Source organism: Brassica napus, chromosome C4 (genome assembly GCF_020379485.1).
Source record: "Brassica napus cultivar Da-Ae chromosome C4, Da-Ae, whole genome shotgun sequence".
Lineage (NCBI taxonomy): Eukaryota > Viridiplantae > Streptophyta > Magnoliopsida > Brassicales > Brassicaceae > Brassica > Brassica napus.
Window position 1 is genome coordinate 10098738 of NC_063447.1, and position 27927 is coordinate 10126664.

The following is a 27927-nucleotide window of genomic DNA, read 5'->3' on the forward strand; positions in this document are numbered from 1 at the left end:
AAGCTGAGAAATGAGATCTCCAGTTTCCAACAGAAGAACTTGGAAGGATTCAGTGAAGCCTGGGAGAGATTCAAGGGCTACCAAGCTCAATGCCCACACCATGGTTTCTCTAAGGAGAGCTTGCTGAGCACATTCTACCGTGGTGCTCTTCCTAAGTACAGGGCCAGACTGGATACAGCTAGCAATGGGTTCTGAGAACTGAGGAAGATGCAGAGGAGCTGGTTGACAACATGGTAAAGAGTGATGCAGTCTACAGTGGAGACCACGACAGAAGCAGTCGAACAGATGATAAGCAGACGAGGAAGGAGTTGAAAGCTCTACAGGATAAGATAGACATCCTCCTTGCTGATAAAGCCACACAAGAGCAGCTGCACTTTGTTGGTAACCCAAGCCAAGATACACCACCTGTTGTCCATGAGGTTGAGGGTTTGGAAGGTCAGGAAGACCTGTGTTTCATCAACAACAATGGTAGCTGGTACAAAAAAGAGCCCAACTTTCAGTACAACAACTACCAACAGAAATCCTACCCCAACAACCAACAGAGTGGTTATCCGCCTCGAAACAACCAGCAAGGCAGCTATCAACCTCATCAAAACCCCTCATCTGGTTCCTCTGCTCCTCAAGAGAGCAGCACTGACACCCTGCTGAAACAAATCTTGGAGTCTCAGACTAGAAGTGAGAAGCATGTTGGATATGAGTTGAAAAACCTTCATTCCAAGATTGATGGAAGCTACAATGAGCTCAACAACAAGTTCTCACATCTTGCTTCTACAGTCAAGAATTTAGAGAATCAGTTTGCTTCCATGAACACTCACCAGACTCGCCAGCAAGGATCTCTACCTGGAAAATCTGACCAAAACCCCAAGGAGGCCAAAGCTATCACCCTTAGGAGTGGTAAGCAGTTACCTCCTACAACCCTCACCAGTGATGCTGAGAAACTAGGTGAAGAGGTGGCCATCAACTTAGATGATGAAGTGGTGATTGTTGATGAGAAAATCAATGATGAAATCTTGGAGAAGATTGTGGAAGCCAAGGGTAAAGGAAAGGTTGGGGAAGCGAAGAAAACAGTGAAAGATGGTGAAGTTCTTGCTCCAGCAAGTGAGAACTCTTTTGTTCCTCCTCCCTATGAACCCAAACTACCATTCCCTGGTAGATTCAAGAGGCAGCTGCTAGAGAAGTACAAGGCTTTGTTTGACAAGCAAATGAGTGAAGCTCAGGTTGCAATGCCCATCATCGATGCTTTCATGTTGATTCCTCAATACAACAAGTTCCTGAAAGATGTTGTAGCTGCAAAGAAGAAGGAAATGGAAAGCATGATGATTCTTACCCATGAGTGCAGTGCCATCATCCAAAGGCTTGATGTTCCAGAGAAGTTAGAGGATCCAGGATGCTTCACACTACCTTGTGCTCTTGGACCTATGGTATTTGAGAAATGTCTCTGCGATTTGGGAGCTAGTGTCAGCGTGATGCCTTTGTCTGTTGCAAAGAAGCTTGGATTCACTCAGTACAAGAAGTGTAGACTCTCTCTGGTGTTAGCTGATCGTTCAGTGAAGTACCCTGTGGGCATCTTAGAGGACCTACCTGTGAAGATTGGAAGGTATGAGATACCTACAGATTTTGTGGTGCTTGAGATGGGTGAGGAGGCTCAGGACCCATTGATTCTTGGAAGGCCATTCTTAGCTACAGCAGGAGCAATTGTTAAGGTGAAAGCGGGCACGATTGATCTCCATTTGGGTAAAGGGCATGTTCTCCACTTTGACATCAAGGAGAAAATGAAGAAACCAACTGTGTTCGGGCAAGCCTTCTACATTGAAGAGATGGGCACTCTTACTGATGAGCACCTTGAAGAGTTACCACCTGAGGACGACGAGGAGGGAGCATCTCCCTCTACTCATTCTCCATAGAAGGTAACCCACTACTTTCCCTTGTATATACCATTTCGTTTTTGCATATTAGTTTTCTCTTTTTGGGTATCTCTCTCTCCTTGACAACACAGAGACTGTGTTATTTAAGTTTGGGGGAGGTACCAAGTATTTGATCACGTTTGCTTTGATGATTTGAGTCTCATGCATTGCATTATACATATATATTTGTATAAAAAAAAAAAAAAAAAAAAAAAAATTCATTTAGTTTGCATCTTTGGCATTTCTAGGAGAGTCTAGAGCATATAGGTTGCATTTACTTGCATTGGGAGCAATGATTTTAAATGCCTTGTAAAGAACACTACGTTGCACCTGAGTAGCTTTTGCACCTCTCAAAAAGACTTGTATGTTTCGAGCCTTGAAAACTCTTCCTGAAACTTGTTGATTGCTGAAACTCAGTCTTTGAAGCCAACTACAACCTTATTTGAACTAAACGAACTTAATGCTTCTTGCTCATGGTCCCTTGTGTACTGAGTCATGGCTATACACACCTGAGTTGTCACATCCTTTATGCCAATCTTATTCTGACAAACTCTAGTGGTAGACCACTCCCAAAACCTTTCCCTCCTTTTAAGCTTTCATTGTTTGATGAGTGAGGCCTTCTTCGGAAAGTCTTACATGTGCATAATGTTGAGAGTATCGGGAACGACAATGCTTGATCTTCATTCTTGCTAGATTGGGCACTCTATTGTCTAGCTATAGGTGGGGGGTGAGAGTTGTGATTATGATTTGGGAGCAATGAAAAAGGAAAATAAATGACTCTTTGTGTTTAAGTGAATTGTCTTATTGGGATAAGTAGAAAAACCTCTAGCTCAAGTTATGAAAAGTCTTGGCCCCCATCTAAAAAAAAAAAAAAAAAAAAAAAATGAAAAGAAAAAAAAAGAAAGAAAAAGGGGGCTAGCAAAGTTGTTAGGAGCTAAGTAATGTTTTGAGGTTGTGAAAAATCCCTTGTAGATTTCAAAGAGAAGGAGTTAATGTTCTTAGGATCTTTTGGTGGGAGATGTGAGTTGGATTTGACATTTGGGAATGATTGTGTAATTGTATGTTTGGGAAAAGGGTAGAACAATGGAGATTGAGAATTGTATGCATGAGTTGATCCCTTTCTTAGATATATTATGTGCAATGCCAAGGCTACTTGTTTTGAGAGTGAACCACCTTTAAAATCATATATTTTGAACCTCTTGACTCACTTGAATAAAAGTCTTCCCTTACCCAACCAAATGACTTGGACCAACTGACCATTTGCAAAAATTCACTTGATGTTATGCTTAATGAACTTGAGAGTTGGCTGATTTGCATGTGTGAATGCATGATGATGAGTGTAGGGATGGAAAGAGTTCAGATAGGCCTAGAGAAGCTAGAGTATAATAAGAGAGGGTGTACTAATGCTGAATTTAAATGTTGATTTGAGTGCTTTGTGTGTTTCTTTTGGCTATGAGCTCCCACCTTCAAACCTCTCTCCCTATGAGTTCTAGAAAGTTCACTTGAGGACAAGTAAAAGAATAAGTTTGGGGGAGTTGATATCTTGCATATTCACATTGTTTTATCCATTTATTCATGTGCATTTTCATCATATAGATTAGGATTAAGGCATGTCTAGGTTGCATTTTGCATACATATGTCTCCATTAGGTATTGGAGTACCACATGGAGTTCCTGGAGACATTTGGGTACATTTGGAGCTCAAGGGAGGTGATTAGAGGTGATTAGAGTGATCATTGGACGAGCAATGCATGGGAGCGACCTACCGGAGCGACGCCATGAACTCGCTCGCCATCTACGCTTCGGAGCGACCTCCTAGAGCGACAAGGCGAAGTCGCTCCAGCTCCTAGAGCGACCTCACCGCAGCGACACCCAGAGGTCGCTCGGGTTGTGTCGATTTGAGAGCGACGAACAAGCCGGGAACGACCTCCTAGAGCGACACCCTAAGGTCGCTCGCGTCTATGGTTTCTGAGCAAGCCGGGAGCGACGTCTTTGGAGCGACACAGCCAGGTCGCTCGCGAGGAAACGACCCGGGAGCGACCTCTCGCAGCGACGTGCCGAGGTCGCTCCACGTCTATTTGTTTGGCCGAATTCATGTTTTCTCAAGGGCCTTTTTGGTCATTTCATTATGCACGTTTTTATTTTCTAAACATATGTTTTTTACTCTGGAAGCCACCACCAGGCAGATTATCTTTTGATCTATTAAGAAATACACAAAAACTCTCTTGAGAAGTTCATCTCTTGGATTTTGATTGTTATGTTCTTGTGTTATTGTTGATTTCTTATCTATTTCTCTACATGATTAATCTGAAATCCAATATGGGTTTAAGAGGAATCATGGAGATTAGTGAGTAATCACCTTTTGAATTCATGGGTTAGGGAGATCAAGGGTGATTAGGTTAGTTCTAGGATGTTTTAGTGTAGATCATTCTTGTTCCTTGCTAGTAGAGTATTCATAATGCATCTTCTGAGTTGGCCACTCAAAAGTTGATCAATAGGCATTTCCCACCCAAAATGTGTTTGATGAAATGCCTGAGACAACTCTCCTAGGCTTTTAGTATACTTTTCCAAAGACATTTGTTGTTAAAGATGCTAAGATAGCTAATAGACTTGTTCGTAATGATTGATTTCATATTATTCAACCAAAGACATTTGATGTTTGAGATATGTTAGCAAATGAGCATTCATCTAGACATAGAGCTTGCTTAGAATTGTGTCTAGGCTTAAGGTTGATAGTTTGATTGATCATTTGCCATCCTTAGTTCGATACTTGATCATCCAAGGTCTAATCCCTATGCCCATGAGTTCTCTTTTCCCTTAGTCAAGAAGTATCATTCTGTTATTGCTTTCTAGTTTTAGTCATAGCTTAAAACTCATCTAAATCATTGGTTGCACTTAGATTAAGTGAGTACTTGCATTCTCAGTGCTTTGATATCCCTCAGAACTGGTTCGACAATCACTATACTACAACATTTGTCTTAGGAGCCTTGAAAACTCCTAACATCAATGCACATTGGCAGGCTGCAAAGCGTGTCCTACGATACCTTGTCGGCACCATTGATCACGGTATCTTCTTCTCTGCTTCAAATCCCCTTACGGTACATGCCTTTTCCGACGCAGATTGGGCAGGAGATTCAGACGATTATGTCTCCACCAATGCTTATGTTGTATACTTAGGGAAAACACCTGTCTCATGGTCAGCTAAAAAGCAAACGGGTGTGGCTCGCTCCACTACGGAAGCTGAATATCGATCAGTTGCCAATGCCTCTGCTGAAATTCGATGGATCTGCAACATTCTCACCGAACTAGGCCTGACGTTACCAGCACCCCCCCAGTTGTTTACTGCGACAATCTCGGTGCAACTTTCCTCTGTGCAAATCCAGTGTTCCATACTAGGATGAAGCATGTAGCACTAGACTACCACTTCATCAGAGGTCAGATGCAACATGGTATGCTGTGCGTTGCTCACATAAACACTAAGGACCAGCTTGCCGATGCTTTAACAAAGCCCCTGAACCGAGCACAGTTTCATCATCTACGTAACAAGATTGGAGTTGTTCCACCACCTCCATCTTGAGGGAGCATGTTAAGGATATACAATATTCTCACATTCATTGTTTCAATAACTCTCGTGTACTCTTTAGGAAGTTTCTGTATCTAGCTAACCCTAGCTCTCCTCTCTTGTACAATATAAATACTCTTGTAATGTCCTTAGTGATTGATAAGAAAGATCTTCTTACAGATAAATGTAAAACCTGTAAAGGAGAGAGATACTGTGAGGTTATGAGTGATCCTTATAACGAACTAATTAATGGCGTACAGAGGCATTATAATTGTCTTGGTATAAAGAATGAGAGGCACAAGATCGTGAAGGACACTGAACTCTTGGTGACCTCCTCGCCCTCTTCGCACACTAAATGAGTTCCTTATAAGGAACTGTTATATCTACGTTTTTTATAACCATATACATTATTCATTCAGTCATTCAGACATGGGAATGTTTCACTATATCAAGAGTATGACGGATTTAGTAGTATTAATGAATTATCTCTGTAGAGAACAGTCAAATCTTAGGGTTTTCCATTAGAATTATATTTTTCCCCTGTAAAAATAAACTAGAATTTGATTTTACTTTCCATATAATTCATAACGAGTAATCAACAACGGATCCTTTGGAAAATCTTACAAACAACCAAAACACATTTTAGCTTTTATGGATTTTAGTTGACAAAAAAAAAACAATGCAGTTTATGGAAGGAAAAAACTAGGAAAGACAGCCCATGGTGAATTTCAAATAAACAACACAAACAGCAATTATGGTTGAGGCACCTTTTTTGTTTTTCGTTTTGGTTGTCATGCTTCTCGGATTCTGTATCTTGGTTCTTCGGCTAGCTACATCCTCCTTAGAGCATAACCCACCTCTATTTTTGCTTCTATATTAGTATATAAAGGCAAGATCAATCCAAACTATTTCTATTTTTAATTCTAAATAGAGATGAAATAATTAATATTTTTTTATATTTTATTTTGTATGTGAGATCTTTATTTCAGAGAAATACGTTGGAGCAAAACTCGTTTCTACCATAAAATTTTTCTATTTTAGAGGTAAAAATAAAAAAATACATTAGAAACGTTCTTAGTCATTCTAAACTTCTTTGTTTTGTTCTTTCTTAGTTTGTCTATAGTTGCCCGAGTTTGGGTTCTAGTCCTCTTTCTGCTAGAATTATGTTTCTCGGGATTCACTTTTTATCTGCCGGATTTTGTATTCCACCTTTGTATTATAAGTTTGAATCAATATTATCTTGTTGGGACAAAAAAATTAGAAAAGAAAAACAGTGCCGTTTATGGAAGGAAAAAACCTAGGAAAGACTTGGACTGTGGTGAGTTTGAAGGAAATAACACAAACAGCAATTGACTATAGTATAAAGACTAATAATACCAATGCTATTACTAATTCACTGAACATAAAGAATAAGCATAAGAAGAACATGAATATAAGCTAGCAACATCAGCTGCTGCTTATCAGTAGAGCCTACCACTGCACTTGGCCGAACCACAATAGCAATTCTTCACCTTGACATTACCGTCAGCGTCCAACACCTGACCAATCTTATAGTTGTAATAGTACGTGAGTTCCTTGAGCGGAGGTATATTGTCCTTCGCAAAGAGCATCACATGAGGGATCCTCATATCCTCATGGTGGTACAAAACGTCCTGCGCGTACAGATTCGGCGAGCAGCTATGGTTTATAAACCTCCCCACGTTCCCTTTCCTCGCAGCGTCTATGGTAAAGAAGCTACTCTCGTAGAAGCTACTACTCCCATTATCAGTCCCAATGTCAAATAGATACTCGTCTTTACCCGCAAGCCTATCAGCTTCGTTTTCCTGTAGAAGCTCCCCTGCGTACTCGCAGATAAAGCTCCCCGAAGGAATAGACTCTAGAGACCTCACTCCCCATCCTCTCGACTCGGTTTTGAAGATCTCAAGCTGGATCTTGATCCCTCTCTGCGTGACGCGGAGGTAGCAATCAGGCGGGCATTTGCAGAGAGGGCCACACTCGTAGACCATTGGCTTTCTAAAAACAATCGCTCCGTCGTAGTTGTAAGGCAACTCTCCATCGTTTTTCGCGACGCAAAAGCAGTTCTTCGAGTCTTTGCAGCGCTTCGTGCAGCCGCATCCCTTCGGAGGAATCGGCTGGCACCAATCCGGATATATCATGTTTACAGTGTAGTCAAACACAGGAGGTTTCTCATCGTCTATCTCGTTAACAGCGCATATAGGCAACCTCTCTTTCCCTCCAGAGATATCATCGCAGCAGAGACCGTCGCGAGCCTTTGATGATTTTGCCTTCTTAACCACTTTCCAAGTAAGCTCAGGCTGCCCGGCGATACGGCGCAGCCTGTACTTGAACACAAGCTTCCCAAAACACCCTACTTCTTTCCAAAACTCTTCAACAAGATACAACCCGTCGTAGACGTAGTTTTTGGTATTATTATCAGAAGGTGGCGTCTTCTTGTTGCCTCTGATGACTCTCACAGGGTTCTGTTTGTCTATACTGTTCGCTAAAGCGAGGTTTCCTCTCAAAAGCTGCTGGTCTTTAGGTTCGTTGGTTATGTTCCCCTGTTGGAACTTTTTAGATAGGTTCCCGCCTTGGCCTGTGTAGATCAACACGTCGGAGTTAAAAAGGTCGTCGTCGTAGCCACCAGAGGCGACTATACTCACGGCGAGCAGCTCCTTGTTGGCGTCTCGAGTGTAGTCGATGCCAGCTTGGATTGCTCTGTGTATGCCGAGAAAGTTTAGTTCGATTCTGTATTGGAACTCGTCGCCTACTTCGACTCCAGGGACGGTTCCTATGAACTGAGTGCCGACGTTGAGGTACTTGCCTTTGCTCTTGACGATCTTTGAAGCCTCTACGGAGACGTTGAAGTGTTTGCCGTTTTTTTTCCTTGGGTGTGCTTCTTCCTCTCGGATAAGTTTTCTGCAAGCTTCACTGAATAAACGTAGAGTTTCCATAACTTTGTCCCTAGCGCTAGTGTCTCCCCTAGGACGTGAAGGAGCAGTAGATAAAGTCTCACTATCTTTCCTACTAGATCCTTCGCCGTTATCTTTATTTATCTTCTGGAGAAGCCTCAAGGGTGAAGGCAGTACAACACCTTCCGTTTTTTTAAATTTGCTTGCTGTCTCGTTTGGTTTTGGAATTGTGAACTTTGGTTTCTCAGCTTCCAATGGCTTCGAAACATGTGGCGACATGCTTTTGGTAGGATCCAATGTTATCTCTTTCTTGGAGGCAGCATCATCATTCACGGTCTTTCCATAATCGGAAAACTTGGTTCCTGTGTTTGGAGGGAAGTCTCTTACTGCAATAATCTTTCTTCCACCAAGCTGCTTTATCCCAACGCTTCGCCAGCCACCCTTCATATCTTTCACTTGTTGTTCAGCTCCCTCTGTTACTACCTCAACAAGCTTTTCATCAACCTCAGCTTCATCAGAAGCGTTGTTCTTCATCAGCTCCGTGCTTGATCTAAGCCCAGTGGAGCTTGGTCCACAGTGAGGTGGGAAGTCTCTCACAGCTGCAGCCTTAAAACGCTTGGACTTGCGGCGACCCAGAGGATCAATGAAACTACCATTGTCCAGTTCTAGCGTTGCTTCTTTCTTCTTAGAAAGAAGTTTTGATGACTTGTTCTCCATTCCCTACTCATGATAGAAACAAGATTATATGAGCCAAAATAACACCAGCCTACAGTACTTATGGTTATTTACACAAACTTAAACACTAAAAAAAAAGGACACAGACATATTCATGTTTTCAAGCTTTTATGACAGACAAATCTCGACTCAAAAGCGTCTGATTAACAACAGATCAAACCTTTTCCAGAATTTATATATATAGAAAATACACAGAAAATTGAACCCAGATCTCTGAATTTTAACTACATTGCTCCGATTAACGGAAACGCGACCGAAGAGAGATCGAGAGAGTAACGAAACACCGATCCGCCATGCAACCAAACCAAAAGGAAAATCAGATCTTACCGGGGGGGAATAAAACGAAGGTAAATCAAAGGTGGCGGAGAATCTGATGGAGATTGAGGAAGAGCGGGAGAAGTGAGTCGACTATTACTCAAACTGTAAACAAAACAATATGCATTGGGTTTTCTCAAAACTTTTCTCCACTTTTCACACAAACAACTGTTGAAGAATGAATGTTTTTAGAGATGAAGGGTTTCTTTTTATTTCTCAAAAGCAGATTGTAGGGTTCCTTTTTAGTGGATTTTAATTATTAGAAGGTAATCTTTGAGAATATTCTCCAAATCTAAAAATTCCAACAATATTTTTTGGTTAATGTATATCCTTCAAATATTCAACTTTCCAAAATAAAATTCTATTTTTTTTCTTTATAAAGTTACATTCTTTATACGCCTAACTGCATCACATATAAAGAATATAATTGTAATATCATTCTAACAAGGTATGTAGTATTGTCGGTTGTCAAATAATCTACGTAATATTTCTCGTAATTGAAATATCATAATAAATCAGTTTTAAAAAATGATACATTCTTTATTTTTTTATGTTTAATAATTATAATGCCAACATTTTATATAAGAAAATACGATTTATCGTTTGTGTGTTCTAAATTTTAAAAATTTAAAATATAGTTTTTTATAAGCATAATTTATTAATAAATATACTATTAGCTTAAAGATCAAAAAATTTAAATTTAAATTTAAATTTATACTATTTTATGAATCTTTCAATTTCTTAATTTTTATTGGTTTAAAAACATTATTTCGGATAACAACATTAATATCTTGTATTTTAAAATATGTTGTTATCTTGAACACATTTTTATCATATAAGATTTATAAACAATGATATAATTAAATAAACAAATATATAATTGTTAATATAAAGTGATGTTATTAAACCAAATTCTAAGAATTAGCATAAACTACAAAATCTCAAAATAAATCAAAAGCACAAGAATGTTAAATCAAACTCACCTTTACATGTAAATAAGAATATTGATATATGTATAATTAATTATATTGTAAAATACTTCCAATAATAACTGAATTAAAACTCAAGCTGACCAACTATGTTGACAAACAAGATATTAATATGTAATGTATAAGATAAAAACATTTCCTATCTATTGTTGTTTTTATTTCTAAATGCTATAATAGAGAACAATAAGCTATAGTCAATCCATAGTTTTTACTTTAAAATAGAGATTACTATTTTCCTACAAAATAATATTTCTTAATTGTAAATCATAGTTTGTTATCTTCAAATGGTCTTTTAACTTTCAAACTTTAATAATTACAACCAAGACAAATCATTTTGGAAAATAAAGTTTTCATAAAATAATAGAATCACATTTTTATTTACATAATAGTATTTTAAGGAAATTTTAATTTAAACAAAGTTATAATTCTTTGAAACTCTTGAAAAATTAAAGTAAATAAAGTAAATTTTAAATTTTTATAAATATAAGGTACTTGTTATAAAAATATATATATATATATATATATATTGAAAATATTCCTTTTTGAAAGTTATTCTTGTAACTCGATGATAATTGATAACAATAAATATTTAGTAAAAATAAGAACAAAGAATTATTAAATTTTCAACTTAAATAACAAATACAAGTTATTCTTGCAAATGAATGATAAAAATAAAAATAAAAATATCACAAAAATCAGGTTAACAAACAAATATAAATCAATTTTTGTTATTTTGTATAAAACTATTTATAATATTTTAGTATAATGATAAATCTAATTATGATATGTGTATATATAATACTAACTATAAAAATAAATAAATAAGAAATAAAGATGTAGATAAACACAAAATAAATACATGGAATTATCTTTTTTTGGAAAACGTTTTCCATTTATTTTTGAGATATTTTTATAATATTAGTTTGTAATCAGTTAAATAATGAATTATATAATTTATTTATTAGATATTAAAACTTTAATTAGTCAAATTAAAATTGTTTAATGACTCAGCCTAAAATCATGGAGAACATGACAAATAAGCAAATTCACTTCTCAAATAACAATATAGATAGATTTAATGACTCATCCTCAAATCATAGAGAACATGACAAATAAGAAAATTCACTTCTCAAATAATAGTATAGATTTACCGATTTTCTATTTGTCTTAATCTATATTATATAAATAGATTAAGAAAATCTTTAAATTTTCAAAAAGAATTTATTTTTTTATAAAATTAACTTTAGTAATTTTTCTTTGGTAAATGTAACAATGGTATATTTACATAAAATACTTATATCACATATGTTTTTAAAAGCATAATTTTATAAATAAAATGTAAATACTTTTATCAACAGAATTTAAATTTACACAACTTAAGGGTATTAAACATCTACAGTAGTTAGTTAGTAGGATTCTAATAGAATTACCTAATTACCTTCAATCATCGGATTTTAAAAAAAAAATTGTATTGAGAAAAATCACCATAAACAACAATATATTAAATGAATAAAAAGAAAACATTAGGTTTAAATAAATTTCTCGTCTTTTAAACTTGATTTATTCTGTTCTGAATATTCTAATGATACGCATGTAGAAAAAAACAGCCAATTTAGGTTTCTGAAATTAATTTCGACCGTGCATAAAAATCTCTTATCTATAAAATTCTATTTGTTATGTTTTAGTGCATAATCTAAAACATATAATAATATATATATATATAAGACAGTATTTTTCTTTAATTTTTATGTCAATTTTAACCGTTCATCAAAATACAAATTAATTAAAAATTACTCATTGATTTATAATTTATTTAATTATGATATACTAAGATAGTATATTCCAATAAGATAAAAAAATGAAATATTCCTTACTTGTTAGCTACAAAATGAAATATTACTTACTTTTTAGTTATAAAATCTATTTAGTCCATTACTGATTATTTTTAAACGTTAATAAATGAAAACTCTTTAAGATTTATTGAAATTATTCTTAACCATTTGTTAGATTCATTTCTAATTTAGTGTATCACCATATATGTTTAAAGATATCAATATTTCAATAGAAATCAGATTGCTCTGAAATCAAAAAAAAAAATTCTATAATTTTAGATTAGACAACAAGGATGAAGTAAATCATACACGTAGAGATATTTTGACTATTTTTCTCTGTTAGAAATTACCATAAATAAAAATATCTTTAGTATAATTTTTAAATATACATAGTATTACTAATAATATCTATATTATAATAACAATATAGGTTCTCTAAGTTTCTTCTCCTTAGTCTTTTACATTTCTTTTTTTTTCAGTTCTTATTATGAATTGGATTTAAATTTGTAGATAGGATATTTTTCTTATTTTGTTTCCTCCATTGGTTCTTCAATCAACCCAAAAAAATTGTTTTTTTTTTTATGTTTTCTTCGATTTATTTTTTTAGCTCTATATGTTTTATTTCAAATTCTAATGGAAACAAAACTTAAAGCGATTTTATTTTGTTTTAAAATTGTTTGGTTAAGCTCTAGCTATCCATTTAGTCAAAGCTTATATTCATTTTTTTGGCGACATACCATTTTTCGCTTGAAATATTTAACTTTGGAACTTTGTAAATTTGTCAGTGTTTAGTGAGGCGGTGAAAATCTTTGAGTCACACATAATGAAGACGAGGTTATGCTTCCCTAGTAGTTGAGGGAAAGTGTTGAAGATCGAAGAAAGATGATAGGGATCTGGGGTGATCTAGAATTTTGAGTTAGATTTGATTACGAAGAAGAGGAGCTTGAAGATGGTTGTCGGAAGATCCTGACTATTTTCAACATTAAATATATGCATTGGCACGTAGAAAGTTTAAGAAGATTAAAGCCAATATTTTAGAAATTGATAGAAGGTAACTTGACACTTTCTAAAGGATTAGTGCTATGTTGATTATTCGAGACATTAACGAATATTGATATCTATATTTTATATATTCTGTATTTATATTAAATATTTTAGTTTTTGTGTTAATTATATAACTATTTTGATAAATTATGAATATTTGACAGGAAAAAGAAACTTGATAAATTTATGAATTTGCACTAAAATCAGGGTCGGCCCGCAGGGTAGACAGCAGAAGTAGTTGCTTAGGACCCATGGGCTGTGTTTAAAAATTTTACACTATAAATTTTCATAATTCTAATATTTTCTATCATAGCTTACGGCCTTAAGCAAAATTTGAAATATTTGGACTGGACCTGACTAAAATTATAACATTTAAATCGATTTGAATCGCACAAATCAGATTTTTTTAAAAAAAATTGGATATAAACGATTTGTTTATACCAATTTTTAAAACATCGATTGCCGAAGTTGTCATGACCCAGTGGTCATGCAGAGTGGCTTGTCCACCTTGGCGTTAGGGGTTCGACCCCTCCATGCCTCCTATAGTGAGGCTTTCCATTCTATAGGGATGTAAGGAATATCGGGCCAGTCCATTGCGGCCCGAAAGTCGGAAAAAAGAACATCGATTAAAACACATATATGTTATAAAATAACTTATAATTTTATAGTATCGGCAAATTTTAAATAAGGCAAAATTTTATACCTGCAGGAAGAAGATAACACTGATAATGAAAGAGAATGTGTTATAAGAAGAAGAATGGATGGTATATTACAACTGATCGAAACGATCGTTCATATAAAAGTGAAAAAGTAGAATTTACTGTGCATGCATAGTGATGCGGGTTCCACATAATATTCATACACACGAAAATGTCAATTTCGGTGCGTGTATTCTTGACATTCATCATTCACGTTCATAACACTCCCCCTTGGAGACCGGTGTCACTATCGTCTCTTGCTTAACGTTTTTTGTTGCCTCGTTAAAACCCTTTCTAGGAAAACCCAATGGGAAAAACCATAGTAAGGTAAAAAGAGTACAACTACGTAAGCTCCCTCTCGAATGAGCAATCATAGATCCTTCTGATGACGCATTCCAATGTTATGGACATGTTTTCTGAATACTAAGTCGGGAGTGATTTTGTGAAGAGGTCAGCTGCATTGTCGCATGATCTAACATATCTCACTTCAATCTCTTTCTTCTTCTCGAGCTCTTGAGTATATGAGAAGAACTTCGGATGTATATGTTTTGTTCTATCACTTTTGATATATCCTTCCTTCGTTTGAGAAACACATGCCGCGTTATCTCGGATGTAAACTCCCTCTCGAATGAGCAATCATAGATCCTTCTGATGACGCATTCCAATGTTATGGACATGTTTTCTGAATACTAAGTCGGGAGTGATTTTGTGAAGAGGTCAGCTGTATTGTCGCATGATCTAACATATCTCACTTCAATCTCTTTCTTCTTCTCGAGCTCTTGAGTATATGAGAAGAACTTCAGATGTATATGTTTTGTTCTATCACTTTTGATATATCCTTCCTTCGTTTGAGAAACACATGCCGCGTTATCTTCATATAGAATAGTTGGCTCTGTATTTTCGTCAATCTCACTGTTTGAACAGATGTGTCGACTTATTTGTCTTAGCTATACACATTATCTACTTGCTTTATGGAGTGCAATGATCTCAGCATGATTTGAAGAAGTAGCCACGAGCGTTTGTTTTTGAGAACGCCAAGATATAGCAGTGCCTCCGATCGTGAAAACGTATCCTGTTTACGATCGGACTTTGTGTGGATCTGAAAGATATCCTGCATCTGCAAAACCAACCATTTGACCTTTTGAACTTTTAGGATAAAACAAGCCTAAATCAATGGTCCATTGGAGGTAACGAAAAACATGTTTAATCCCATTCCAATGTTTTCGAGTTGGAGATGAGCTGAATCTTGCCAAAAGATTCATAGCAAATGATATATCAGGCCGTGTACAATTTTCAAGGTACATCAGCGCTCCAATTGCACTTAAATGTGGTACTTCTGGACCAACTATCTCTTCTTTCTCCTCAGGTGGTCGAAATGGATCACTTTCAATATTAAGTGACTCTAACGACCATCGGGGTGCTAAGAGGAGTTGATTTATCCATGTTAAATCGTTTCAACACTCTTTTAGTGTATGTGGATTGATGCACAAATATACCATTTTGTGAATGTTCTATTTGTAGGCCAAGACAATACTGTGTCTGTCCAAGATCTTTCATCTCAAATTCTCCTTTGAGATAGTCTGATGCCTTTTATATTTCCTTTTGAGTCCCGATAATGTTAAGATCATCAACATATACCACGATTATTACAAATCCGGATATTGTTTTCTTGATGAAAACACATGGGCATATAGGATCATTCACATATCCTTCTTTTGTTAAATGATCACTGAGACGATTATACCACATACGTCTAGATTGCTTTAACCCATATACTGATCTTTGCAATTTTATTGCACATAACTCTTTAGGTTTGGAACTTAATGGTTCTGGCATTTTAAATCCATCAGGAACTTTCATGTAGATATCAGTATATAATGATCCATATAAATAGGCTGTAACAACATCCATGAGACGCATCACTAGATTTTTATCAGCTGCTAGACTCATCAGGAATCTAAACGTGATTACATCCATAACTGGAGAATACATTTCTTCATAATCGATTCCAGGTCTTTGAGAAAAACCTTGAGCCACTAGACAAGTTTTGTATCTTGTAACCTCATTTTTCTCATTTCGTTTTCGAACGAAAACCCATTTGTACCCAACTGGTCTCACATCTGCAGGTGTGAGTAAAATATATCCAAATACTTCTCATTTATTAAGCGAACCAAGTTCGGCTTGTATTGCATCTTTCCATTGTTCCCAATCATGTCTCTTTTGACATTCATTGACAGATTTTGGTTCTGGATCATCGATTTCTTCATTTATTTCACTTGACATAATATATGAGAAAGCATCATCAAGATCATCTTGTTCATTTCTATTACATATCTTTTTATTATGGATGTAGTTGATAGAAATTTCATGATTACTTTCCGACTCATGATGCTCAACTTTCTCAGTATCCTCATTATTTGTTTCTTCCAAAATACTTTATGTTATTTTGGATGTATCATTTATCTTGACATCCTTCTGTTTTCTAGGATTTTTATTCTTAGAACCAGCAGGTCTGCCACGCTGCAAGCGTGTTTTAGACTCTCGTGTATCGTCCGCTTTTCCTTGCTCATTTGATATTTTGATACAAGCAGGAGCATTCACGGCTGGTATATGAGATTTAGTTACCGTCTTAGTATCCGCAAATGCATCAGGTAGCTGATTAGCTATACTTTGTAAATGCATGATTCGTCGAACTTCAAGTTCAAACTCTTTAGTAGGAGGATCAAGATATAGTAACGAAGGTACACTCCATTTGATATCATTTTCTACATTTTTGTTTTCTCCCCCTAGAACTGGGAATACTTTCTCATCAAAATGACAATCGGCGAAACGTGCCGTGAAGACGGCACCAGTCTGTGGTTCTAGATATCGTATAATTGATGGAGAATCACAACCAACATATATTCCCAATCTTCTTTGTGGTCCCATCTTTGTACGTTGTGGTGGTGCTACAGGCACATATACCGCACAACCAAAGATTCTAAAGTGGGAAATGTTTGGTTCTCGACCAAACGCTAACTGTAGTTGGGAATACTTAGGGTATACACTTGGTCTGATCCGAATGAGTGCTTTTTCATGCAAAATGGCATGTCCCCATACAGAGGTTGGAATTTTTGATCTCATGATCAAGGGTCTTGCAATCAATTGCAGACGCTTAATTAAAGATTCAGCCAAACCATTTTGCGTATGAACATGAGCAACCGAATGTTCAACTTCAATTCCCGTTACCATACAATAGTCATTGAATGCTTGGGATGTGAATTCACCAGCGTTGTCTAGTCTAACTCTTTTAATAGTATAATCAGGAAACTGTGCTCGCAGATTGATTATATGAGTTAGAAAGCTTGCAAATGCTACATTTCGAGATGATAAAAGACAAACGTGTGACCATCTACTGGATGCATCAATTAATACCATAAAATAGTTGAATGGTCCATAAGGTGGGTGTATAGGTCCACATATATCGCCTTGAATTCTTTCAAGGAACTTTGGTGATTCTTTATCGATTTTGGTTGGCGATGGCCTTAGGATCAATTTTCCTAGAGAACATGCAACACATGTCATTTTATTCCCTTGAGAAATCTCATGGATTTTCAGTGAATGACCATGTGAACTTTCTATGATTTTACGCATTATTGTAGTGCATGGTTGGCCGAGGCGATCATGCCATAATGTGAACTCTTCTGGGTTCCGTTTTACTACAAGATTTGATTCGATCTCATCGATATAAGTATGGTGTAGCCCCGAAGGAAGTTCTGGGAACTTTTTCAATATGTGTTTTCTGCCACATTTCTCAGAAGTTACATACATGTATTTCTTTACATCCTTAGATGCAGACTGGGTATCATATCCGTGAAGATATATGTCTTTAAAAATCAACAAATTCCTTTTAGAACTTGGAGAATATAGAGCATTATTTATGGAAAATTTTGTTCCATTCGGCAACGTAAAGTTTGCTTTACCAGTTCCTTCAATCACGTCTGCAGGACCTGATATTATATTGACGATAATTCTTGTCGGTTTTATATCAGAGAAATATATCTTTTGTCTCAGAATAGTGTGCGTTGTTCCATTATCTGGTATGCATATTTCACGAATCCGTTTCTTGGATTTTGCTCCATTAGCATTTTGATTCATTTATGAAATTGTCATAAATATTAATAAAAGAAAACATAAAATTCATTCATATAATAATCATATAAGAAAACACACAATAATTATACACTAAGGTTACGTTAAAAACATCATTATTTGTTTAAAACAGGAAATGTAATAATTATACATGACAATACCGAAAACTATTCAATAGTCTTACTATAAGCATTTCGGCTCTCTTCAGGAGTAATCTAGTCCAGCTCATTTGCGAAGTCGGAGGCATCGAGGTACGAAGTCCCTTCAAAGTTTTCAGTGAGGTTCACTTCTTTAGCTTTGCTTTTTGTGGACTCTTGATATAACTTACAGAGATGTGGAGGAGTATGACAGGTATGGGACCAATGTCCTTTACAACCACATCTATAACACACTGTCTCACGCTTCTGGGTGGTATCCTCTTGAGTTTCTTTACCCGTAGAAACTTGTTCGGATCTAACCCACTTGTTAGATCCCTTCCATTTGGGATAGTAAGTTTTTCCACGTTTGTTGTTGAAACGGCGACCATGACCTCGGTTGGTCTGGTTTCTCCTTTCCGAATTTTCTACCGCCGTAGCATTCACTTCAGGAAATGCTTTGGCTCCCTAGGTCGGGAATTGTGGTCTTTGATCAGGAGCTCATTGTTCTTTTCAGCCAACATGAGTGCAACCATCAATTCAGAAAATCTCGTGTACCCGCATTTTCTATAAATTTCGGGCAAGAAGTGAAGCTGTTTGTGGAAAGTATTGTATGTTTTATTCATCATTTCTGCCTCATAGACAGGGTTACCACAATATTTCAAGAGTGAAACTATCCTCAGGACAGCGGAATTGTAATCCACAACCTTTTGAAAATCTTGGAACCTCAGATTTTTCCACTCTTCTAGAGCGTGAGGGAGGTTGACTTCTCTCTGGTTATAGAACCTTTCTTTTAAAGCTTGCCACAGTTCAGCTAGGTCTTCTACGCTTGCATAGTCGTGCGTTAGATTCTCATCTAAATGCTTTTTCAGGAAGATTATCGTTTTGTCTATATGCTCGGGTAGCGATCTGTTACCGATTTTTATCGTTTCGGTTATTTTTTTCATTATAAGGTAAGGTTTCACATTTGTGACCCATCCGATGTAATTTTCGCCAGTTATTTTCAGAGCCGGGAACTGAAATTTCTCGATGTTTGCCATTTATATTTCGAATCGCAGAGTGATCGTGCTGATAACGTGTTATAAAATAACTTATAATTTTATAGTATCGAGAAATTTTAAATAGGGCAAAATTTTATATCCGCAGGAAAAAGATAACACAGATAATGAAAAAGACTGTGCTATAAGAAGAAGAAGGGATAGTGTATTACAATTGATCGAAACTATCGTTTATATAGAAGTGAAAAAGTAGGATTTACTGTGTGTGCATAGTGACACGAGCTCTACATAATATTCATACACACGAAAATATCAATTTTCGGTGCGTGTATTCTTGACATTCATCATTCACGTTCATAACAATATATACTTTTTTATAAGGGTGAATTTGCCGAATGACCAAATTTGAGAAGGAAATTAAGTGCACAACGTTGAATTTGACATAATTAAATCCATAACAATTATGTTAAGTTTTATCCGGCACTACCCTTTTCTTGTTCAAGTTGCCAGTAATAGAGAGAGAAAATTGATGACATCAACAATTTGACACTCCACAAATAATTCTCACATGTAACACAACCAACACCACACTTTTATTTAACATATAAATATGCATCTGATTTTTCTATACCATATAACTGAAATATAATATAATTCAAAATCCACTCACATCTAGTAAATACTAAACTTTACTCCAAAACTCAACTTTTAAATACTAAACTTTAAACTTTAAACATCACCCATCCATCTAAATATTAAACCCTAAACCTTAATTACTGAACCCTAAACCCAAATATAAATCATAAACCCAATTACCAAAATCTTAAAATAGTATATAATATTATGTAATATTAAACTAAAACCAAACCTAATTTTTGAATAGTATAAGACTCCAATCCAACACACAACTTCTCAATGCTAAACTCTCACCTAACTTTTGAATACTAAACCAAAAAATACTATCACTAAACCCAAACCTAAACTCCCACCTTCCAAATACTAAACCCTAAATCTTAATCACTAAACCCTAAACCCAAGTATAGACTCTAAACCCAAATAGAATGAAACAAAATACATAGTATAGTACAAACTGGTGAGCAAAATAGAACACTCTTTATTAATCGTCAAATGAAACATACATAATACGGTCACTAAACCCAAACCTCAACCCCCCACTTTCCAAATACTAAACCCTAAATCTTAATCACTAAACCCTAAACCCAAATATAAACTCTAAACCCAAATAGTATAAAACAAAATACATAGTATAGTACGTATAGTCGTAAACTAGAAATTGATAAATAATGAATTTATCAAATAATTGATAGTACAATGATACAACAATCATAGCATACTATTTAGTTTGGTACTTGCGAATGGTACAAAAATATAAGAATCGTACTAGACTATAATTTTCTTTCGCTACATATAGTATAGTCGGCGAGTTCATCTTCTTCACATCTTCCTCTTTTTGCAGACATGGTGATACATGCATTCACTGGTCCAGAATAATTATTCTTCACCATACCATATCAATACAACATACTATAACAATGAAAAAAAATCAAGATCAACAACATTAAACAAACTCAAAAGAAAAAGAAATCGTGACGTCACCTCGTCGTTCTCTACGGTGTCATCTTCTCCTCCAAACTCAATTATACAAGCCCAAAATCTATGCTCTTTTTCGTGTTGAGATGAAGTGGTTTGTGTTTGTATATACGAAAAAGAAACAGAGATTAGAAGAGGAGAAGAAGAAGAAGAGAGATGTGCACCAATGATAACCACAATTTATTAAATTATTTCTTTAATATTTCTTTTAATAAATAATTCTCAACAGGTTACACCGGTTGAATTGAAGGGTAATATAGCATTATTACATAAAATACATATACTATAGATGAAAGTTAGGTATTTTAGTTATCAAATGAATTATAATTTGTTTGAAGGTTATACATCTCAATTTCCCTTTATATAAGAAGATAAATTTTGTTGTTTTTCAATTTTATTTTTTGTATTGGGCTTTAGCCCACGGTTATATGTTTGGCTAAAATTCAAGACTTAAAATTTAAATTAAAAGTTTATTGCTGGAAAATAATATAAACCATAAGGAAAACAATTAAAAGTATATAATTTTTGTATTGGATTTGAGTCTGTTGACCCAAAAGAAAAGATTTGATTGGTAAGACAACAATATTTTTTTTTTTTCACGATGAGATACAAAGATAAATCTTAGTACGAATCGGCGAAATCCGAATTACGAATATCGATCCAGTATGGCACACACGTGTTAACATACGTAAAACACGCTTCCTTGTTCGAGATAATAATTATCCATGCGTCGACAAAATAAAGAAAAGGAAAATAATTGTATTGTTACTGTATACACAACCACCATCAATCAACAGTAACAAATAAAATTAGGGAAATTACTTAGAATAACACACATTTTATGAGTAATGACTAGAATAACATACCAAAACAAAGAAAGAAGAAAAAAGTGAGTTAATGTCCAAAATACCCAATCAAGAAATATATTTAAACATAATATAACTTTTTAATACAGAAAATGAAAGACTCTAGATAAAGTAGAAGCTTTGGTTGAACAAAAAAGGTAAAAAAAAAAAACATTTTCTCCCCCACGACACTTTCTCTTTCCCGTGACCCTCCTCCCCAAGAACCCTAAATCCCCAAATTGTGTAATCCTCAAAATTTCGATTCACTTTCTTATTAAGATGATTCCTCATCGATTGGGTCATGTCGACACTCTACTCTACCACTAAAAGCCTTCGATTCCTCATCCACTCGGCCGACGAACCCTAAATCCCCTTTCTAAAGTTCAAAGTTTCGTCGAAGGTCGTAGCTTTATTTACGTTTTCTCAGTTGTTTCTTTAGATACAACCTCATCTCCTCTTGAAGCTATTCAATTGACCAAGAAATCGTGGCATCAAGGTTTAGTCTCTTTCTTAGTTTTTTGGGTTTTTTATAATTGGATTTCTTGAAATATAAAACTTGTGTGTCCCTTACTTCATTGTTCATTATTTACAGAGATATGACTACATCAAGCACCCACAAAAAATATCCAGAAAGACTTTATGAAGAGGGAAAATGTCCACTGCAATATCGATCAATGAATCATAACTGTCACTTGGCTGGTTTGCAGATGGTGGAGGAATCTGTTGGTTTGGATGCGTGGGAATCCATTAAGGCATCTTCTGTTGGAGTTATTATAAGGTTGAAAGAGATGGATTATACATGGTCAGCCCAAGTCGTTCACCATTTGCTGGCAAACCAACTGGTCGTGGATAATCTTCATGAGCTATGGTCTGCAATAGAAGGACAGCCAATCAGGTTTTCGCTATATGAGTTTGGTGAAATAACAGGTTTGAATTGCGACCCTTTCGACATTAATGATAAGGTGGAGGTTGATCATAAGGCGTTTTGGGAAGAGATGGGTGTGTCTCCTTCACATGGTCCAATGTTATCTGAGTTGCGCGAATTGTTTCCTCGCATTAGGAATTGGTCATTTGAGAAGAGAAGAATGATTGGCTGGCTTTGTGTCTTATCGATTGGCATATTAGGCATCTCTCCTGGTAGCAGAATTCCTTTAGAAGAAGCGAAGAGAGTCCTAGACGCAGAAGCTTTTGAAAGATATCCTTGGGGGCGTGTCGGATTTTCCAGCCTCGTTAATTCAGTTAAGCTTGTTTCATATGAAGGAAAGAAGAAATATACACTTCGTGGATGTGTTCATGCTCTTCTCATCTGGGTGTATGAATCAATACCTGGCATTGGGCATGAATATGGGAACCATATTGAGGGTAACCAAGTTCCTCTTCTCTCTTGGTCTGCATCCCGTCCCCGTATACAGTGGGATTTGTTTTATAAAAAAGAGAAAAAAGCTCACCAGAAGGTAGTTTCTTACATTATTGTTAACTCTTATTAAAAGATATCACTTGTAAATGTATTCATACTAATGTTTTTTACATGACTTGATTGGTAGGTGCGTGTCAGACATCTCATTGTTAAGGCAGAATCGGACATATATCCTCAATGGGATGATGACAAGGTTGATGATGATCTTCATAACTTGATTTTAGACATTCTACATGACCAGCTTGATGATAAGTACTGGAGCTTGAAGGCAACTAATGAACCAGTAGCAATCAAAAAGCAAAGGAATTTAGTGACTGAAGAAGATCATTGCATGAAGAAAAAAAATTCAGCGAAGAGGAAAATCACAGTGAGTATGCTTGATTGTTTACTTGTAAGATTGTTTACTTGTATGTATTGATTAGTCTAGTTTGTGAAGCCGTGCTGAAAGTACTTTGTTTTTTACTTGAGTTTATTGTTGAGTTCGTTTACTGTTTTATGGCAGGACTGTGGATCCAGCCTTAACTCAGGTGGAGATGATGGATTCAGGCATGATCTAATGGAAGCAGTGAAGACATTGACTGCAACGGTTCAAAATGTGGACACAGTTGTTGCTGAGAAGGTGTTGACTACATTAGACACAAAGATTGAAGCAAAAGTAAATGCAAGAGTTGCTCAAGCCGAGCAGGTACTTGGCAGTCAAATCTTAGCATTACAAGAACAAGTTGCTAAAATTACAGAGCAGATGCAAGAAACTGCCCCCAAAAATGATGGACACATTGTAAACCAAGAAGATGAAGTCAACAGCAATGATCCGGTTAGTCTTTTGCTTCACTTATGAGTATGTCTATTTTAGGTTAAAGTAACTTTAGATTCGAAATTAACTTGAAATTGGTTTTGACATACTCAAATAGTCATGGATGGTCCAAGACAAGACACCATTTGATGTAGATGCGGCAGTGCAGTGTGTGGTTAGAAAGAAAGCCAAGAAATCCGAGGTCAAGCTAACGTCTCCTATTCTACTTGACACTGTTGGAGGGAAGGTTACTAGAAAAAATCAAGTAAAAGAACCTGCTGGAGGTTTGATAAACGTTAAGAAGGAGAAGAATGCAGTTCCACAACTTAGAGATTCTGCTGAAACATGGTCTGATTTAGAAGATAAGCAAAAATATGACATCCTAGGTACCACGTTAGACCAGTTAGCGGCATCACTTTTAGAAGGACCTTTGCATAAACGCAAGCCACAACTGACTAAGACTCAAGTGTATCCATATGTTGGTAACTCAACTGTGAAGAGGATCATAACAGGCGATTCTGAGAGTATAGCCGACTGTGATCCCTTAACTAAAGTTGAGGAGGCAAAATTTCAGAAGCTAATGGATTATCTACGAAGTATTGCGTAAGTGTAATAAGTAACATGTCTTATTTTTTTTTTCATAATTCAAACTGTTAGACTAACTTGAGCTTGTTTTTCATTCATTTCAGTGGTGATAACGATGTAGACACTCACTTCTACATGAAGCTAATAACGCCAAGAAAACTCTGGAAAACAGATGAGTGTGGGTGGCTAACAGATTCTGTAAGTTTTTCATTTTTTTCTTGTATCAACATGATTCCGAGTAGCTAACATACACTCTATTTTTTTTGGTTGACAGCATATGGCATCTGCAATGCTTATGTTTCATAAAAGATCTATGAGGAACCCTTCACCATACTCATCAAGGATAGCTTTTCTTGACCACTGGTTTGTCAATACGTGGGTCAGAGACTACAAGAAATACGATCCTAAGACATGGAAGTTCTCAGATACGTACAAGAAGGTCTTCAATGGCAATTATCCTGAAGAGTTTTCCAACAACAGAAAGTGGCTGAAGGATGTTGATCGGTTGTTTCTTTGCCACTTGATCAATGGTAACCACTGGGTCGCTTTAGAAGTGGATCTTGACAAGAAAATAATTCATGTCTACGACAGCATACAGACAGTTGTCCCGAGCATCACAGATCTTCTAGAAGAGTGTCGTCCTTTCACGAAGATGATTCCGTTATTGCTGAATGAAATGGTTCCAGAAAGAAAGAAGAGTTCACAACAGTTCAGGATTTCAAGACCTAAAAGTGTGCCTAAGAATGAAGCCCCTGGGGATTGTGGTGTTTACGCTCTGAAGTATATAGAGTGTAAGGCAGTTGGCTGTGGTTTTGAAGGACTTTCTGACCAGTGCATTCCGGCAATGCGTATTAAGTTAGCTGCTGAGATCTATGATGAGGTCTCGGGTCTGTAGTATTTTCATGTTTTCGGATTAGTTATCTACTTACAACCGGCAAGTTTCCCTGTGAAAGTATGTTTGCAACATTAGTTTCGTGTTCATAAAATATTCATGTGTTATAGGAACTCAAGTGTACCTCTAAAAGCTTCTCAACTCCACGAGTTAGAATTGTTTTCATCAAATATGCATCATTCTTCCGTGCCGAAAACCATCGTGTCATCATTAGCCTTATTGCTTCTAAAAGTCTTACAACCGGCAAGTTTCTTGCTTCTGAAAGCACTTTGTTTATAGATTCAGCTATGTTGGTTGTAGTCAAGTTGTACCTATCACCAGGGAAATGAGCTCGTGCCCACTTCCTTACATCTGCTTTCTGCAAATAGCGATGCAGAGCCGGGTGCATTGCTTTGATCTCATCAAATATGGTCTCAAAATCTGAAAGCCTGAATGAATTAGCTGCCTTTTTAACCAAACCAAACAACTCGCGACCTCTAAACTTTAACAAGACATTCTTATACAAGTGGTAAGTACAAACTCCACGGCTAGCAGATGGATAGACCTCGGATATTGCATTGCCAATTGATTTGTGTCTATCAGAAATAATAGCAAGTCTTTCGTCATCTGGTATCACACAGCTGAGTTGCTTGAAAAACCATTTCCATGATTCATCGTTTTCAGTATCGACTATCGCAAATGCAATTGGAAATATCTGGAAGTTGCCATCTTGTGATGACGCAATTAGTAGAGTTCCTTTGTACTTGCCTTGCAAGAATGTGCCATCGACCACAACAACCTTCCTCATGAATGGAAAGCCCTTCATGCTAGCACCAAATGCAATGAAAAGGTACTTAAATCTGTCACTAGAATCTACTACAAGGCGAGTGAATGTCCCAGGATTGGCTTCTCTAATCATGTGCAGATACACAGGTAACTCATGGTAGCCACTCTCAGGTGTTGCTTGTCTGCAACGAGCTGATCGTTCTGTAACTGAACAAGTATGTTCAGAAACATAGATGCGTACGGTAAAGCGAGGACTATCACTTGTTGGTGATGCTCTTAACTTCCAACTACAGCCTTCAATCCAACACTTTACGATTAGAAGAGTCGGCGTTGAGTACTCAACATCATAATCAAATTTTTGCACTATCGTCAAGATCTTAAGTCGTGTTGTTAATGAAGACTTGGAGTCAAAACTTTGGCCAACAACTATATCTATAGAATCCAGTTGTTGCCTAACATGAGTGACTACCTTAGCCTTTTTCGATTTTGTTGCTGACCCAATCTTTGGCTTATACTCCTTCTTCATCTCTATATCTAATTTTGGAGTTAATCCGTACCCTATAAAGTCCTCGTCATCTGATGTAGCACCATCTGAATCATCGCAATAGTCAAATCGTTCTCCGTCAGTGTTTGTGTCTTCATCATGATTATAATCAGATTGGTTTTCCATCAGTGTCTGTGTCTTTTTCGTTTTCTTGTTGCTTCTTAGAGAGACTTCCACACATAGACGGACTTGGTCAGACTTTCGGAGACGGATGAAACCTTGAAATTGTCGAAAATTCCCAATTTTAACTGGAGGTGTGTCATGAGTTAGCTTCATCAAGCTTTTCCTGCTAAGCATGTAACTCAATTCGAGATTAACATGGCCTCTGTCTAAGTCGTAGTCCTCATAAACCATGTTAATCATATCTTCCAAGTTTGTGTCGTCATTCACTGGAATTACTTTGCTTCCTCTTCTGCTATCAACGTGAAACATCCATTTATCATTCTCGAATAACCACTGGCCACAAACAACTATAACATCCATCATTGAATTTCTTGGGATTAACATGAAAGAATCTATTGTCAAAAACAAGACATCGTTACTTGGAGAAGAAAGAACTGACTACGGCTAAACCTAGGTTTTCATAACTGTTCCGGTTAGTGGTCGAATTTTTTGGTTTAATTAGTAACCCAGAATTGATCTAAATCTAATTAGTAAACCGATTTTCGCGAATAAGTCTGCTATAACATATAACTCCTTCAAAGTCTGCCATAACGTATGTTAAAGTCTGCCATCACATAAAAGTTACTTTTGTTAGTTTATAAGTCTGCAGCTTAGCATACATAAAATATAAGTCTGCGATCTCATGAACACAAAAATCTGCCAAATTATAAAAAGTATGTGAGAAAAATATGTGTGCGATTATGAAAGTCTTCGAAATATTATAAAGCTGCCATCAAAAGACAAAAATCTGCTATAAAAACCTGGCATTTAAAAACAAATTTGCTATTGAAATTAAATCTACCATAATGTGTGGTAGACTTTTTCAGAAAGTCTTTAACGATATAAAATCTGCCACAATAAGTTTGTTGAAAAATATTAATCTGTCACGTACTAATAAAACTGCCATTACATGTCACAGAGTTTTAATAGTAGACTTATTTATATATTTCGAAAATATTTTTTTTCTGTAAATTTTTTTTTTGTAAATTTTCTTTTTTGTTAACAAAGAAAACAAGGACATTCTGGGCATAAAAAATAGTCTAGTAATTAAAAAAAAAAGTAT

General features: G+C 36.0%; 3 protein-coding genes and 1 non-coding gene across 4 annotated transcripts; 1 reads left to right on the plus strand and 3 right to left on the minus strand.

Annotated features, from left to right (window-relative positions):
- LOC125586584 lies at positions 1-107 on the minus strand. The gene has a single exon (XR_007323121.1). It is a non-coding gene; the product is annotated as a small nucleolar RNA R71 (small nucleolar RNA).
- A 6615-nt stretch (positions 108-6722) lies between these two features.
- On the minus strand, positions 6723-9718 carry LOC106436574 (histone-lysine N-methyltransferase, H3 lysine-9 specific SUVH5-like). The gene is made up of 2 exons (XM_013877527.3): positions 9437-9718; positions 6723-9094 (listed from the first exon to the last, which is right to left on the minus strand). Exon 2 carries the CDS (start codon positions 9089-9091, stop codon positions 6926-6928), a length of 2166 nt encoding a protein of 721 aa, XP_013732981.1. The 5' UTR covers positions 9092-9094; positions 9437-9718; the 3' UTR covers positions 6723-6925.
- An 11971-nt stretch (positions 9719-21689) lies between these two features.
- On the plus strand, positions 21690-25565 carry LOC106433165. The gene is made up of 7 exons (XM_013874009.3): positions 21690-22202; positions 22299-23160; positions 23251-23490; positions 23626-23937; positions 24035-24519; positions 24606-24699; positions 24776-25565. Exons 2-7 carry the CDS (start codon positions 22303-22305, stop codon positions 25394-25396), a joined length of 2610 nt encoding a protein of 869 aa, XP_013729463.1. The 5' UTR covers positions 21690-22202; positions 22299-22302; the 3' UTR covers positions 25397-25565.
- Positions 25491-27185, minus strand: LOC106433163. Its single transcript, XM_013874006.2, has one exon. It carries the CDS (start codon positions 27183-27185, stop codon positions 25491-25493), a length of 1695 nt encoding a protein of 564 aa, XP_013729460.2.
- Between the last annotated feature and the right edge of the window lie 742 nt (positions 27186-27927).